Source organism: Equus asinus, chromosome 3 (assembly GCF_041296235.1).
Source record: "Equus asinus isolate D_3611 breed Donkey chromosome 3, EquAss-T2T_v2, whole genome shotgun sequence".
Classification (NCBI taxonomy): domain Eukaryota; kingdom Metazoa; phylum Chordata; class Mammalia; order Perissodactyla; family Equidae; genus Equus; species Equus asinus.
In genome coordinates this window covers 4,858,852-4,876,798 of record NC_091792.1, presented here as the reverse complement: position 1 = coordinate 4,876,798, position 17,947 = coordinate 4,858,852, and the positions used below count along the sequence as shown (strand labels likewise).

The 17,947-nt window shown below is 42.5% G+C and overlaps 1 protein-coding gene across 1 annotated transcript in view; it reads right to left on the bottom strand.

The window, feature by feature from the left end:
* Nucleotides 1-17,947, bottom strand: part of MCUB (mitochondrial calcium uniporter dominant negative subunit beta) — an 87,664-nt gene that overhangs the window by 5,772 nt on the left and 63,945 nt on the right. Inside the window, exons 3-5 of the mRNA XM_044766580.2 lie at nt 14,830-14,905; nt 13,900-14,070; nt 9,744-9,848 (exon numbers count right to left, since the gene is read on the bottom strand). Coding sequence (XP_044622515.2) covers nt 9,744-9,848; nt 13,900-14,070; nt 14,830-14,905 — 352 coding nt within the window. The remainder of the gene's footprint in view (nt 1-9,743; nt 9,849-13,899; nt 14,071-14,829; nt 14,906-17,947) is intronic.

Below are 17,947 nucleotides of genomic sequence, written 5' to 3'. Positions count from 1 at the left end.
CTGGGGGGACTTTCCGGCTCAAGCACAGTCAGGGAAGTGGAAATTTACAAGAAGTGGGACTGGGGTTGGTTAACATGACCAGGCCATCTGGGTTTGTCAACAGAACAGAAACAAGCAGACGTCAGCGGCACAAGCAGAGCAGGGCCCCAGCAGGCTGGGGGTGAGAGCAAGAGTCACCGCCTGGAAAGTCTACATTTCAAAGACAGCTCTCAAGACCTCAAGAAGACAGTTCTGGGCGGTAGAAGATTTACGCTTCCAAGGAGCAGACACGGGATTGATAATGGAAGCTTTCTAAAGCAGCCATCCAAAGGGGGCCGTCACACACCTACCAGCCCTATCACGAGGTTTCACTGGAACAGCCAATTCTCCAGCAGCGCTGAGGTTTCTCAGGCCAGCATCTGAAGTGGCTGGACCCATCACCCCAAGGACATGGCCTTGAGCTGTTAGAAACCCTGTACGTTTGTTCCAGTCTCTTTGGGCAGAGGGCAGGTGCTGAGACCGCAGGTTTTACAGGCCAGTTGAGCCGAGTCGAGAACAAGGCTCAGAGGAGCCTGACCAGAGTTTGGTCAAGGAAAGAGTCTTCGTCAGGTGACACAAAATGTTTACCTGAGTTCAATAACAAGCGCCCTCGGCTATGCTCCACAGAGATGTGGGCACCACAGGACTCACATGCTGTGTTACCAGGCTAAACATTTGTCTGAGGCATCCCCTAACAAAGGCCAAAATGACAGACAATTTTTCTTTTTCTTGAGAAGCTATTTATTCCTTTTATATGTGTCTTCCATGTGGATTTCATTTTCATACCCTGAATTTTCAAATCCAAATTTGGCAATGCTTTAGAAGAGAAATGGAGTTTAAATAAATGTTGTTCAAAACTCCAAATTGATCATCTTGTAAATTTCATTTTCTATTCCTCCAGCACCATTTCTGTCTTCCTTCCAACCACGCCTGCTGTGCCCCTGTTGATTTAACTCACACTCTGAGACTGGGCAAGTCTGACTCAGACCAGTGAGCACTCTGTCAGCCTCACGTCTCCAGGGTGGGCGCCACCCCTGGAGCTCAATCCCAGTGAACAGCCCCCCAGGCAGGGAGGGAGAGGGTCCTCCTTCCAGTGAGCTGGCGGGAGCTGGAAGGCCGCACTTCAGTCCACCTGAACCTGAGGTTTAAGTTACACGCTGGGGCTGGGGGAGAGGAAGGTCATGTAAGACAATCAGATGCCCTGAAAACATTTATTTCCACTTGTTCCTTCAAATGCTCAACCCAGAGAACAGGAAGTGGAAGACCTTCCAGAGTACTGGGGGCTCACTGGACGTGAAATGTGTACCTTAACAGGGGTCTCCATTTTCATACTTCTCAACTTCTGCCATCCTTCTCTCTTTGGGCTTAAATACTGATTGCCCTGATTTTAAAGAATTAAGAAAAGGAGAAAACTCATAATTGTTCAAATGACTAACTCACTTTACTTTCTCTATACATGTTTGATAATTCCATAAAATTTTCAAACATACAATTAAAGTTCAAAACAATATATTTTTCTTTGGGGGATCTTCAGAGAAATGGGTGATAGCAATGCTCAGGTATCAGCCTGGATCATCTAGTTATGCCAGAAAGTCAGAAAATGGTTTAGAAAAAAAAAAAGAAAAAACAAAGGAAAGTTACAATGACAAGGGAGCCAATGGTATTCAAATTGTACCAGTTATGGCCAGTGGGAGCCCCTGAAGCTCTTGTATCCTTGTGACTTGCCCCCCTCCTTTTTTTTAAGCATCTTCTTTATCTAACTACCGACTCCAGCGCATTTAATCCCTATTGATGATTCTCACCTGATGCAGAATGTGGCTGCGATATGATGGTTTCAACTCCAGCGGCCCTCCCACATTGACCAGTCAGCACTTGGAAACAAGAGCTTTGTCTTTTTTATTGATCTATCATTTTATCACCTATTTATTAAGGCCTGGACTCATGAATTTCTTCCTCCTACTCCAACAGTCTGCAATCACAGCTTACTGGGAGCAGAAGCCTCTGGAACCTGCAGTGGCAGGAACACATCAACTGTAGCTGGCCAACTGCTGGAAGCTGAGTGCTGACTAGTTTGAGAAATAAAAACTCCCAGATTCATGGGCTTTCCTCCAGGAGCCCCAGCAGGTTCTCACAGTGAGAACAACATGCCCCTGCTTCCAGCAAGGAGAGGGAAAATTACCATTTTGAAATATCCCTGAGCATCACTCTCTCCATAATAAGGAAACTCCCAGAGCATTCTCTGACCTGCAGGAGGAGCAATTAGCCAACTCCAGGCCCCCCAGCCTTTGGATCTCACATAAGGGAGAAAAAAAAGGCTAAGAAACTTTCCTCAACGTTACAGTCCAAGAACTCTGGCCCAATAAAAAACCTGAGATTTAATCATAAGATTATAGACTGCCCTTCCCCAACAGCATATTAACACCAAATCTGCCAGGCTCTGGTTCTGTGTAAGACACAGACTCTATTAAAAGAAGTAATTTCTAGGGAAACTCAAAGACAACAGAGGAGACAAAAATAAGGACACTAGAGAAACTTCAGTCTCGGATGAAGCAAACAGAAACAGCAAACAGAAACAGCCTAACTCCTGGCCAGATAGACATACAACCTCACACTAAAGACCTATGTGCTTCGGTTTCTATTACCTAATACATCAGGTCTAGCTTTCAGCAAAAAATTACAAGCCAAGGTAAAAGGCAAGAAAAAAAACTATCTGAAGAGACAAAGCAAGCAACAGAATCAGAATCTGATAGAGCAGAGACTGTGGAACGATCAGACTGGGAAATTAAAACAAACATGATTAATATGGTAAAGGCTCTGAAGAAAAAGTGGACAGCATGCAAGAGCAGATGAGTAACGCAAGCAGAAAGATGGAAACTCTAAGAAAGAAGCAAAAGGAGTTGCCAGAAATGGAAAACACTGTGACAGAAATGATGATGCCTTTCATAGGCTCATCAGTAAACTAGACACAGGGGAGGAAAGACTGAGCTTGAAGATATGTCGATAGAAACTTCCCAGATGAAAAGCAAAGAGAAAAAAGAATGGAAAAAAAGGAATATCCAAGAACTGTGGGATAATTACACAACATATAACATGCATAATGGGAATACCAGAAGGAGAAGAGGGAGAGAAAGGAACAGGAGAAATAACTAAAGTAATGATGGCTGACATGAAAGAAAATCCCTCTTTAAAAAAGAGTTAAAACTTGTGGTTTCAGGTCTGGCGTGTAAGGAGCTTGCAAGTCGTCACTCCATCCTGACAAGTAAAAGGCTGAACAAACTGAAAATCAATACTCTTCTGAGATCTGTAGGGGAATGGAAGTCACAGGGAAAACCACTGCCCACAAAACTGGAGAGAGAGGTGAACACAGAGAGTCACAGCTTCCCAGAGCAGACGACCTCAAGCAGCAACTTCCGGGCACCAGTGCTGGGGTAGGAGACTGAACTGTAACTGACGAATTGCTGGAGGGTCTGCGTGGACAACTCAGAGTTAAAAAGCCCAGTGGGATGCAGCTTTGGCCGGGCATGCCCACTCTTTCATGGGTTTTACCTCTAGGAGTTCTGCCAGGTCCTCACAGTGAATACTGGAGAAAAATCCCCTGTGCTTCCAGCAGGGGGAGGGGAAAAGTAGCCACTTTGAAATAGATCCGAGCATCTATTCTTCTTAACAAGGCCTGTACTCAAGAGCAGTCATGTTACCAGAGCCTAACTTATTGGAATTTTAAAAGAGTCCAACTGACCTAGGAAAAGGAAAACATCCACCTCTAACTCCCTCCAGCCTTCCACATGGGGAAGGGAATACTCAGCTCCAGCACCCTCTAGCCCTCCTGTCCTACCTAAGGAGGGGATTAAACTGAGAAGCACTTGGGAGTTCACAGTCCAGGGGCACAGGCTCATTAAAGACTGAGACACAGGACTACAGAATGCTTTCCCTCCACCCCATACCTTACAATCATATTACTTATTTACCACAGTTCCCTTTACTCAGTGTGTCATGTCCAGCTGGCAACAAAAAATTACAAGGCATACTAAAGGCAAAAATCACAGTCTGAATGGACAGAGCAAGCATCAGAACCAGAGGCAGACAGGGCAGAATTATAAGACCAGTAATTTGAAATAACTATAATTAGTATGCTAAGGGCTCTACTGGAAAAAGCAGACAACATGCAATAACAGATGGGTAATGTAAGCAGAGAGATGGAAATTCTAAGAAAGAATCAAAATTAAATGCTAGAGATCAACAACACCAACAGAAATGAAGCACACCTTTGATGGGCTCATTAGTAGCTGGACATGACTGAGGAAAGAATCACTGAGCTTGAGGATGTCAACAGAAATTTCTCAAACTGAAAAGAGAAAAAAACAGAACAGAATATCCAAGAACTGTGGGACACTACAGAAGGTGTCACATACACACAATGGAAATACCAGAAGGAAAAGAAAGAGAGAAAGGAACAGAAGAGATATTTGAAGCAATAGTGAGCGAAAATTTCCCCAAATTAATGTCAGACACCAAACTACAAATAGATCCAGGAAGCTCATGCATGATAAATGCCAAACCCAAAAAAAAGAAAGAAAACACCCTACACCTAAGCAGATCATGTTCAAACCACCGCTAATCAGAGAAAACAGCTTGAAAGAAGCCAGAGGAAAAAAAACACCTTATCTACAGGAGAGCAAAGATAAAAATTATATCCAACTTCTCAGAAACTATACAAGCAAGAAGGGAGTGGAGTGAAATACTTAAGGTGAGGAGAGAAAAAAAAACCAACCTAGAATTCTGTATCCTGCAAAATTACCCTTCAAAAGTGAAGGAGCAATAAAGAATTTCTCAAACAAGTAAAAATTGAGGGAATTTATTGCCAGGAGACCTGTCTTGTAAGAAATGTTAAAAGTTCTCAAGAGAAGGAAAATGATACAGGTCAGAAACTCAGATCTATATAAAGAAAGGAATTCTACATTAGAAAAGGAGTAAGTGAAGACAAAATTAAAACATTTTTGTTTTTCCTTATTCTTAATTGATCTAACAGTACAGTTTGTTCAAAATAATAATGACAAAAATGTATTCAATGATTATGGCTTATGTGTAAGTGAAATGAATGACAGGGATGGAAGGGAAGAATTGGGAACACTTGGTTATAATAGGGCCTTGCCATGCCCATGAAACAATATATACAGTGTTATTTGAAAGTGAACTTGGATTAGTTGTAAACGTATATTGTAAATTCTATGGCAACAAGTAAAAAAGTAAAAAAAAAAAAAAGAAGTATTACAAATATGCTAAGAAAGAAGAGAAAATGGAATCATATACAGTGCTGAATTAAAACCACAAAAGGCAGGGGCCAGCCCCATGGTATAGTGGTTAAGTTTGTTGTGCTCTGCTTGGGCAGCCAGGGTTCACAAGTTCAGATCCCGGGCACGGACCTACACTACTTGGCAGCCATGCTGTGGCAGTGTCCCACATACAAAATAGAGGGAGATTGGCACAGATGTTAGCTCAGGGCGAATCTTCCTCAGCAAAAACAAAACAAACACAAAAGGCAAAGAAAAAGTGAAAGAGGAAACTAGGAACAAAGAACAAGGGTAACAAATAGAAAACAGTAACCAATACAGTAGATATTAATCCAACTATATCAATAATCACTTTTAAATATCAAGGATCTAAAAACACCAATTAAAAGATGGAGATTGTCAGACTGGATCAAAAAACAAGACCCAACTACAGGCTGTCTACAAAAAACTCTCTTTAAATATAAAGACATATATAGATTAAAAGTTAAAGGATGGAGAAAGATAATACCAGGCTAACACTAATCAAAAGACAGCTGGAGTAGCTATATTAATTTCAGACATAGCAGAGAAAACAGAGCAAGGAAAGTTACCATGGATAAAGAAGGGCATTACATAATGATAAGAGTCAATTTTCCAAGAAGACATATGAATCCTTAATGTGTATGTACCTAACAAAAAAGTGTCGAAGGATGAGAGGGAAACCCGACAGAACTGCAAGGAGAGAGAAATGAATCCACAGCTATAGCTGAAGACTTCAGCACCTCTCTATCAAAAATGGAGAGATCCAGGGGCCAGCCCCGTAGTGCAGTGGTTAAGTTCACAGGCTCCACTTCAGTAGCCTGGAGTTCACAGGTTCAGATCCCAGGTTCAGACCAAGCACTGCTCGTCAAGGTAGACTGTGGCAGCATCCCACATAAAATAGAGGAAGACTGGAACAGATGCTAGCTCAGTGACAATCTTCCTCAGGCAAAAAGAAGAGGATTGGCAACAGATGTTAGCTCAGGGCCAGTCTTCCTTAAAAAAAAATAAAAAATAAAAAAGGAGAGATCCAGCCAGCAAAAAAGTCAGTCAGGACACAGTTGAACTCAACAGCACCATCAATCAACTGGATAGAATTGACACCTATAGACTACTTCATCAACAAAAGCAAATTGCACATTCTTCTGAGGCTCAGAGGGAACATTCACCAAGCTAGGCTTCATTTTGTGCCATAAAACACACTCAAACAAATGCAAAAGAACAGAAATCATACAATGTATGCTCTCAGACCACAATGGAATTAAAGTACAAATAACAAAAAATTTAAAGTAGTAAATAACAAAAGGATAGCTGGAAAATCTCAAAATGTTTGGAGATTAAACAGTACACTTCTAAATTACACATGGATCAAAGCAGAAATCTCAAGAGAAATTAGTATTTTGAACTAAATGAAAATGAACATACAACTTATCAAAATTTGTGGGATCCAGTGAAAGCAGTGCTCAGAGGGAAGTTTATAGCATTGAATGCATATATATTTGAAAGGAAGAAACATCTAAAATCAATAATCTAAGTTTCTACTTTAGGAAACTAGAAAAAGAAGAGCAAATTAAATTCACAATAAGCAGAAGAAAACAAATAAAAATTGGAGCAGAAATCAATGAAATTGAGAACAGGAAATCAATAAAGAAAATCAATGAAACCAAAAGCTGGTTCTTTGAAAAGATCAATAAAATTGATAAGCCTCTAGCCAGGCTAAGAAAAAAAAAGAGAAGAAACAAATTAGTAATATCAGAAATGAAAGAGGGGACATCACTGTCGATCCCATGGACATTAAGAGGATAATAAAGGAATACTATAAATAACTCTATGCCTGCAAATTTGATAATGTAGATGAAATGAACTCATTCATTGAAAGACACAATCTACCAAAACTCACACATGAAATAATAGATAAGGCCTATTCCCATTGTCTACTAAAGACATTGAATCAATAATTAATAACCTTCCAAACAGAAAGTACCAGGCCCAGGTGGGTTCACTGGTGAATTCTACGAAACATTTAAGGAAGAAATTATACCCATTCTCAACAATTTCTTCCAGAACATAGAAGCAGAGGGAGTACTTCCTAACTCGCTCTATGAAACCAACAAAACCCGAATACTAAAACCAAACAAAGACATCACTAGAAAAGAAAATTACAGACCAATATCTCTCATGAACATAGATGCAAAAATCCGCAACATAATATTAACAAATTGAATCCAACAAGGTGGAGAAAGAATTATACACCATGATGAAGTGGGATTTGTCTCAGGTATGTAAGGTTGTCTTGATATTCAAAAACCAATTAATGTAATCAGTCACATCAACAAGCTAAAGAAAAATCACATAATCATATCAATAGATGCCAAAAAGCATTTGACAAAATCCAATACTCATTCATAGTGAAAACTTTCAGCAAACTAAGAATAGAAGAGAACTTCCTCAATTTGATTAAAAAAAAATATATATATATACAAAAAGCCCTACAGCTAACATAACATTTAACAGTGAGAAATTTGAAGCTTTCAGGAAAAAGGCAGGGTGTCTCCTCTCACAACTCTTTTCAAAATCATACTGCAAGTCCTAGCTACAGCAATAAGACGAGAATAGGCAATGAAAAGGTCAACGGATAAAAGGAAGAAATAAAGTGTCTTTGTTTGCAGATAATATGATTATCCATGTAGAAATCTGAAAGAATTGACCAAAAAGACTCTGGAATAAGTGATTATAGCAAGGCTGAGGATACAATGTTAATATGCAAAAGTCAATTGTTTTATTATATACCAGCAGTGAACAAATTGAATTTGACATAAAAACACACGACCATTTACATTAGCACCCAAATGCTGGAAAGACTTAGGTATAAATCTAACAAAATCTGTACAAGATCTACATGAGGAAAACTACAGAACTCTGATGAAAGATACCAAAGAAGACTAAATAAATGGAGAGATACTCCATATTCATGGATAAAAACACCTAATATTGTCAAGATATCACTTCTTCCCAACTTTTTCTGTAGAGTCAACACAATCCCAATCAAGATTACAGCAAGCTATTTTGTGGATATCAACAAACTGATTCTGAAATTTACATGGAGAGTCAATAGACCCAAAATAGCCAACTCAGTGTTAAAGAACAAAGTCAGAGGATCGACACTCCCCAACTTCAAGACTTACTACAAAGCTAAAGTGGTCAAGACAGTGTGGTACTGGTGAGAGAAGAGACAAACAGATCAATGAAACAGAACAGAGAGCCCAGAAATAGACCCACATAAATACAGTCAACTGATCTTTGACAAAGGAGCAAAGGCAACACAACGGAGCACAAAGTAGTCTTTTCAACAAATGGTGCTGGAACAACTGGACGTCCATGTGCAAGAGAATGAATCTAGACCCAGGTCTTACACCCTTCACAAAGATTAACTCAAAATGGATCACAGACCTAAATGTAAAATGCAAAACTGTAAAACTCCTAGAAGATGATATTGATGACCTTGGGTACGGTGATGACTTTTTAGATACAACACCAAAGGCACAATCCATGAAAGACGTAATTGATAAGCTGGGCTTCTTTAAAATTAAAAATCTCTGCTCTGTGAAAGACATTGTCAAGAGAATGAGAGGATAAGCCACAGACTGGGAGAAAATAATTGCAAAAGACAGTTCTGATAAAGGACTGTTACCCAAAATATACAAAGAACTCTTAAAACCAACAATAAGAAAACAAACAATCCAATTAAAAATTCGGCCAAAGACCTGGACAGACACCTCACCAAAGGAAGGAGGGGTGACTAGGCAGAGCACAGAGGACTTTTAGAACAGTGGAACTGTTCTGTATGATACTACAATGTTGGATCCATGTCATTACACATTTGTCAAAACTCATAAAATGTACACCACCAAGAGTGAAACCTAATGTAAACTATGGGCTCTGAGTGATGATAAGGTATTGATGTAAGTTCGTGGATTGTAACAAAGGTACCACTCGGGCTTGATAGTGGAGGAGGCCGGGGCTGGGCAGGGGCATCTGAGAACTCTACTGTCTGCTCAATCTTGCTGTGAACCTAAAACTGCTCTCAAAAATAAAGTCTAATAAAAAAAAGAGTTCAGAGCTGCACAACAATGTACACTGGAGTTCGTGATTTTCAGGCCCACCTCCTCTTAACCCAGTAACGTCAGATTAAGCATCCAAGATCCTAAAGTGAAGTCTTAAAAGAGTTTATGAAACTAAAAGCCCTACCAGGCAACTTCTCCTCATTGATATCCCTGCTAGAAAAGCTTAAACATTGGTTCTCCAAAGCCTTCCTGGTCATTTGGTTAATTTAAAAGATTCTTAGGACACACCTGCTCCCTGTAAAAGTCCCACAGCTAAAGGGGAAAGTTAAGATGGCTGCATAGCTGTATTTCTTACCCTTCTTGGGGCACCGTACATCATATGTTATTTTATTAATGACAAGTTTAAAATCATTCATTAGCAAAATTCCCATCAAGGTTGAGGCTGGAATCTCACTGCCATCTGAAAGAAAAAACATGTCCTTGCTTTAGAACAGTAATAACCATTTTCCAACACAGAAAAAGACTTACTAACCCAAGTCTTGAACACAGTACAGTCATGCGCCACTTAACAAGGAGGATACTGCGTGCTGATACATGTGTTGTTAGGCGATGTCATTGCTGCGTGAACACAAATCTAGGTGGAACAGCCTACTACACAGCCAGGCTATACAGTACTAATCTTATGGGACCACCATCGTATGTGCAGTCCGTTATTGAACGAAATGCTCTTATGCGGCGCTTGACTATAGTCGACGTTTGCCTTCTGTGGGGCTCCCCAATACCCAATACCATTCCCACTGGGAGGAACGCTCCCCTGCTGCTCTACCTTCCATTACACTGGACCAAGCAGAGCAGGCAGGTGCTCCCTCTCTCGCCCTCTGTCGGCTGGGCTGGGATCCAGACTGACGTCCCTGCCGAGACTACATCTGCAGAGAGTCATGCAAAGACTGGCAGGGGGGACCTCTTCACAGCACTGCCAGATCAGTGGAGGCATGGGGTCGGGGTGGGGGTGTCGGCAGCAGAGCCCAGCAGGCCGTTCGTGGGCTGGCCTGGTCTTTGCTCCTGCCCTCCCTCGGGTCCTGCCCTGTTCTGAGCGTGGGTTGTGTTACTTTCAATCTCAGAGCCTGCTGACACATTCCTCTGTTCAGCCAGGGTCCGTTTCTGCTGCTTACAGCCAAGCCTCTGCCACATGTGTATAGGCACACAGGTCATAACATTTTTAAAAACCTGCCTTTCTCTTATTTTTAATGACTACAGGGAATTGATTTGCATTCGTTAACAACTTGGTAGCAAAAACAGTGAAAACCACCAGGAGCCGGGCTCCCTCCCTTTCCAGCTTGGGAAGGAGGAAAAGAGGCAAAATTCGAGAGGGTGGGATGGCAAGGAGGGTGCGGACACAATGAAGCCTGAGGAGTAAATCTGCTTTTGTGGGGCTCACTTTTGGGGGTGGAGAGAGGTAGGAGAGAGTCTAATAGTAATCTCAACTATCCTAGGACATTTCAGGAAAAAATCTTTTGGAGAATTTTAACCTCAGTGTCCTTTGCACAGCTTCTCATTTGGCCTAGTTTTCGCTGTTATATTTTTGAAGTAAATTTTAATGGAACCCAGGTGCTAAGAAGGCAAACTCACTGAACAATAAGCCCAACCTGGCGCTGGGTCGGGGTTTCTCGTTCTATCGATTCTCCTTCAGAGCAGCCACGTGTAATTACGTGACACCAAGTGCAGGGTGTGCATTTTCCCTCGGCCTGGCATTTGCTTGGTTACATCTGACCAGAACTATTTCCGCTACATTAATATTTGTGACGACAGGAACACTGCTAGTAAAACAGGACGACGCTGGCTGCTGCCTCCTGCCTGGCTCTCTCTAGTTCTGTTCCAGGAGGCAGCAGCCAAGTCTGCACCTGGCTCTGCTCCTAAAACTTGGCTGTTTGGGTTCCTGCTCATCAGTGGGTGTGAGACCATTTTCCCAGGAACTGCCAAATAATTCAACCCACACTACAGGCAAAACTGTGACAAGCTTAGAACACTCTTTTCAAGCCCAAATTAAATGCAGGCAAATTCCACCCACAGAGCCTCTTTCTAAAGAGATCAGCAACACACCAATTGTTTTATCTGACTTTGCAAGTGTCATTTAAAAATTTACATTTAAATGACTTCAAACCAGCTCCTTAAAATATTAATGTGAAAAGATGCCAGCTGAGCGTGACTTCCCGGTTGAACACCGTGTGATCCTTCACACTAACACAGGACCAGCAGAAGACGCCCTGAAACACTACCAGGAGCCAGCGACACGGTGGCAAGTTTTCCACCTATTCTTGGGCAAGTATTGATTTCAACCGCAATAAAGTGTTTCACTCAGTCCAAAGAGCTCCTTTTCTCTAAGATTTCTCATCTTTTTCTCTATGCTTTAAGTTCCAAAGCTACTCGAATAGCTTTTAGAAATAAGCAGGGTCAATGTCAATCATTGTGATGTGGATTAAGGCCGCCCCAGCTAGAGAAGCCCAAAGTGACCTGGCCTACATGCCAAACTATATGACCCGGTGGATTTTTTTTTATGGTATGAATTAGGGCTGCCCCAGGGAGAGAAGCCCAGGGCATCCTCACCTACATGCCAATCTATATGGCCAGATTCGTATCTGAAAGTTATATGACCGTACAATAACCAGACCCCACCTGCACTGAAATCATTTAATGACTTTTTACATCATCTTTTCTTTTTCCAGTAAAAATAAGTCACGTACCCATGCCTTATAAAATTAGCCCTAACCCTCAACTCGGGGCAGCAGCAGGAGCTCTGACTGCGCATGGGTCCTGTCCCCATGCAGCAGCAGCAGGAGCTCTTCACTGCCCATGGGTCTTGTCCCCATGCAGCAGAAGCTCTGACTGCCCATGGGTCCTGTCCCCATGCAGCAGAAGCTCTGACTGCCCATGGGTCCTGTCCCCATGGTATCCCACACTATTCTCTAAATAAAAAGAGCACTACTGCCAGATCTTGAGAGTCCAAGAAATCTTTCTTTCGACTCCTCGGCTCACCGACCCCACATCAATTGTGTTAACCTCTCTTACTTCATTCATTTCACAGACGCTTACTGAGTACTCACCCCCAGGCACGCACTGTGCCCGGTGCCCTCCTGAGCTCCGGGTCTGCATCTGAGCTCTCAGAGGCTCAGGAAGGCAGGCCCTGGGCCTGTGGGGAAGGCCATGGGTGTGGAGGGCTCCCGTGATTGGGGGCAATGTCTGCCTGGTTCAGGCATGAGGGATTAGGCCATTGTGGCCATAGGACTATAAAACCTTACACTCTGATCCTGGTTTTATGAGGAAGAAAGCTCCCTTTCCAGTTAAATCCAAAATCCTTACAATAACCTACAAGAAGGCTTTCCCCAACCTGCCCCTCCCCTCCTTCACCAGCTGCCTCCTCAGCAGCTGCGGTGCAGCTGGCTCCCACCTGGGGCCTCTGCCTGCAGACTCCTCTCCATCCGCAAAGCTCCGGCAAGTCTCCCGTCTCCCCTCAGATGGGACCCTCATGAGCTCCGCCCCTCAGCACGCCCACTCCCACCTCCCCGCTCTGCTGCACGCTTCTCCCCAACACCTGCTACCTAACACGAGATACACTTTAGTTCTCCTCTTGTTTCTTTCTCCTCTTAAAATGTGGGCTCCACGACGGCAGGAGTTCTGTCCTCCTGTTCTCCACTCTCCCTCCAGCAGCTAGAGCAGGGCCTGGCGTAGGTTAGTGCTCAGTAAACATCTGCTGAGTAAATAAATTCTTTAATCTCCATTTTTCCAACTTCTCTATCCCTTAATTGGTTCTGAACATGGACAGGGAAGAAGAATGTTTACTTCCTTTTCAAAACGGCAACAGTAATCACTAACTTTTAAATGTTTATTCTAAACATGTGACACTACAATAAAATGACAGTGCAGACTGACTCATTTGTCTCTGTTTGTAGACTCCGTCTGCTGGGCTGCGGGAAACAATTCTTTACTCTATTTTAGGGGCAGGAGGTCTAAGACCATTTCAGACCACAAAGACATAAAAGCTACATCCTAAATTTAAAGTGTCTAAATGATTAACCACTTCTGCTGGTATTAAAAAATATATACATATTCTTCCTGAGAACTAATTCTACCAAAAAACATACTGGGCTGTAATTGCTTTATAACAAAGATCAATGAACTATGCATGTGTATTATTTATTCCTTGGCTATTTGGCTATTTTAATCATTGAAACTGCATTTTGTTTTCTAATTTTTCAAATTTTGCTGAAAACTGCACGCTAATGACTATGTTAAAATTTTCTCAGAGAAAAAATTTTGGGGCTAAGGAACTGAAACTCGCATTAAACTCATTTCATTAATTTCTTACTCAATAAAGTGAATGTTTTTATATTACTAATGTATAAAAAAGAAGAACTCAGCAGAAGCCAAGGGTAGAAGAATCAAGTTCTTTCTAACAAAGTGAAAAACCGAAAGTTCAGAAGAGAAAAAGATGAGTTGAAAGCCTCTATTCATACCTGCTGTGAGGACGGCGGTGCTCTTGACCCCCTTATCTTCATCTCGTAGGTCCTGAAGGAACGAGCCAACCGTTGACAACATGGGCTTCACTACAAATTGACATCGCTCTTTTCTGGACGGCAGAGTAAGGGTTATCAACGGAAGGCCATGTCTATAGTTAATTGTTATTTCTGTTAAGGAAAAAGATGATAATACAGGAATGGATAAAATTCAGGGTTTTGTTTGTTTGTTTGTTTTGAGGAAGATTAGCCCTGAGCTAACTGCTACTGATCCTCCTCATTTGCTGAGGAAGACTGGCCCTGAGCTAACATCCGTGCCCATCTTCCTCTACTTTATATGTGGGACGCCTACCACAGCATGGCTCGCCAAGTCATGCCATGTCCACGCCCGGGATCTGAACTGGCGAACCCCGGGCCGTCAAGAAGCGGAACGTGTACACTTAACCACTGTACCACCGGACTGGCCCCTAAAATTCAGTTTTTAAAAAAATAACTTTAAAGTACAAAAAAGGCATGCTGAGACATGGAACTCCTAAGTCTCTGAATTCCTGTAAGCATTTGTATTGCTCCTAGAGTGCCTTCATTATGCTCCAGTTTACATATTCCACAGCATTTTCCTACAGCAGGGCCGTGAGTTATTACAGCTACCTGCTCAGAGTCCTCCTAGGGAAACAGGTAGGTTCTTGAGGGCAGAAACTGCTTCCAGTTCCTCCGTAATTGCTCTGCTGGCTGCGGTGGGAGTTTGCCAAAAGACATCAGAGATGTTATGGGGGCAGAAAAAGGAGGAACTGAACTCAGCCAGGTGTAGGGTGGGATGGGGTGGGGGGAATGCAAGAATAGTCTGTTTTGCTCAGAACTCACACTTCACACTTTACTTGGGAGAATGGGAATAAGTTAGCATAGAGTCCAAGAAGCGCTGAGACAGCTTACCATCAGGTGGCGCCACTGTACTACTGAGGCGTGGTTGATGGTCTTTCAGAGTTCCACACAGCTTCACACACAAGCCCTGTAAGAAAAAAGGTGATTTTTTATTTTAGAAAAAGTAGGAAAGTTGAAATAAGTGTCCTTCTTAGAGATTCCTTTTAACCTTGTATGACAAGCATGATGGCACTGCAGCTTCCCACACATCCCTGGGCAAGCCCTCAGAGAAGCCCACTAAACCCTGTTGGCCACACACCTGCGGCCAGGACAGCATGCCACAGTGGTGTCACTGGACAGGAGTCTCACACTGGCATCTGAGAACTCCTGAAAATGTTAGAGTCCTATGAAAATTTTTTAATTTGGTTTTTCCTTTTAGGTGATAATCTAAAATAAATGGATACAAGCATATTATAGATATTTGCTCCTCAAAGTATGGTCTCCAGACCAGAAGCATCAGCATCCTCTTGGAGCTGATTAGAAATGCAGACTCACACGCCCAGCCCAGACTCCCGGAATTATCTGCACTTTCACAAGATCCCCAGCTGATTCTCATGCACATTAGACTCTGATAAACACTGCTCTAGGTCTGAGTGGTCTAATATGGTAGCCAAACATGGCAATTTATTTATTCAAACAATTTATTTAAACTAAAAAAACAGTTTACCCATTTATTCCACCTACCCCTGCCTTGACAACCACCAATCTGTTCTCTGTATCTATGAGCTTGGTTTTTTGTTTTTAGATTCCACATATAAGACAGATCATATGGTCTTTGTCTTTTTCTGACTTATTTCACTTAACCTAAGGCCCTCAAGGTCCATCTATGTTGTCATAAATGGCAAGATTCCATTCTTTTATGGCTGAATAACATTCCATTGTATACATACACCACAATTTCTTTATCCATTCATCCATCAGTGGACACTCAGGTTGTTTCCATATCTTGGCTATTGTGAATAAAGCTGCAGTGAACATGGGGTGCAGATGTCTTTTCCAGTTAGGGTTTTCGTTTTCTTCAGATAAATACCCAGAAGTGGAATTGCTGGATCATATAATGGTTCTATTTTTAAGTTTTTGAGGAACCTCCATACTGTTTTCCATAGATGCTACACCAATTTACATTCCTACCAACAGTGCACAGGGGTTCCCTTTTCTCCACATCCTCTCCAACACTTGTTATTTCTTGTCTTTTTGATAATAACCATTCCAACAGGCGTGAGGTGATGTCTCATTGTGGTTTTGATTTGCATTTCTCTAGTGACTAATGATGTGAGCATCTTTCCATGTACCTGTGGCCATCTGTATGCCTTCTTTGGAAAAAATGTCTATTCAGATTTTCTGCTCATTTTTTAATCAGATTGTTTGGTTTTTGCTGTTGGGTTGTATGGGCTCTTTATATATTTTGGATATTAGTCCTTATCAGACACATGATTTGCAAATATTTTCTCTCATTCAGTGGGTTGCTGAATGGTTTCCTTTGGCATTCAGAAGCTTTTTAGTATGTTATAACCTCACTTATTATTTTTGTTTTTGTTGCCTTTGCTTTTGGTGTCAGATTCAAAAAATTATCACCAAGACCTATGTCAAGGAGCTTACCACCTATGTTTTCTTCTAGGACATTTATGGTTTCAGGTCTTATGTTCAAGTCTTTATTTTGAGTTAATTTTTGTGTATGGTGTTAAGATAGTGGTCCAGTTTCATTCTTTTGCATGTGGCTGTCCAGTTTTCCCAACACCATTTATTGAAGAGACTGTCCTTTCCCCATTGTATATTCTTGGTTCCTTTGTTGTAAATTAATTGACCATATATGTGTGGGTTTATTTCTGGGCTCCCTATCCTGGTCCATTGATTTCTGCATCTGTTTTTATGCCAATATCATACTGTCTTAATTACTATAGATTTGTGATATAGTTTGAAATCAGGGAGCCTGATGATTCCAGTTTGTCCTTCTTTCTCAAGATTGCTTTGGGATCCAGTGTCAAGATGGCAATGTAGGCAGACTCTGAGCTCACCTCCTCCCACAGACAAAACAAATTTACAACTATTCTTGGAACAATTACCCCTGTGAGAGAGAACTGAAAACTGGATGAAAAGAACCCCCACAACAAAGGACAGTGCTGACTGAGGTGGAAGAGGCAGAAATTCCTTTTTGGAGAGGAAAAAGCCATAGCTTAGCCGTGGTGCTTCAGTTGGGAGCAATCTTAAGGTATGCAGCCTTCCCTGGAAGAGGGGGGAATCTGAGCCAGAGAGCTTTGCCACAATAAGCAGCTGTTGGACTCGGCACAACCAAGACAAGTGTCATACTATTTGCCTTTGCTGGCTAGTAACAACAACAATATCCCCAGAAAAGCTATCGGACATAAGGGAACAAAAAGCCTGCTTTTAAAGGCCCACGCACAAATTTACCCATTTCGGAAAGCAACCTAAAATCACCAGAAAGAAAGGCGCACAATCCTTTGGTGAAAAGAGACTCACTTGATAGGCTCTGGGCACATCTCGGTGAGAGGTGAGACCTCCCCAGGCTGGGACCACCTCCCCAGGGACTGAGACATTGGTGGTAGCCATTATTGTGACCTAGTTCAGGTGTGCTGAGACAGATGCTGGCAGATGTCATTGGAGTTCTTCCCATGGCCTCTTAGTGCAAGGGTCTGCCCCACCCACTAGAGCACTGATTTAATCCAGCTCAGCCAGTGCAGACAGCCTGCCCTAGGGACTGGCCCCATCCAACAGCAAGCCCTCGGGCAACTTGTGGGCCCACACAGGAGGGTGCCTAGAGCCTCTGCAGCCAGGTGAATGGGTCCACCTCTGTGGGGCAGGGCATGAATGAGGGGTGGGCCTGCATTGGCAGACTGTGTGGGACCTCCACAGTGGGGCAACTAGATCCGCTTTGGTGGGTCAGGGCAGGAGCACAGGGCAGGACTGTGTTGACATGGTGTGTGGCCCTGAGGGCAGTGGGGCTTGTCAGCTGCAGCACACTTGTGCTTCTCAAACAGCCACATAGGGGATTGGCCCCATCTTCCAAAGCCTGAAACAACTGGGTGCTCTCATGCCTGGGGCCAGCCCCACTCAGCTGCAATCCTGAGAGAGCTGACAACAGCCTTGCAGGCCAGAGACCTACAGCAATTCT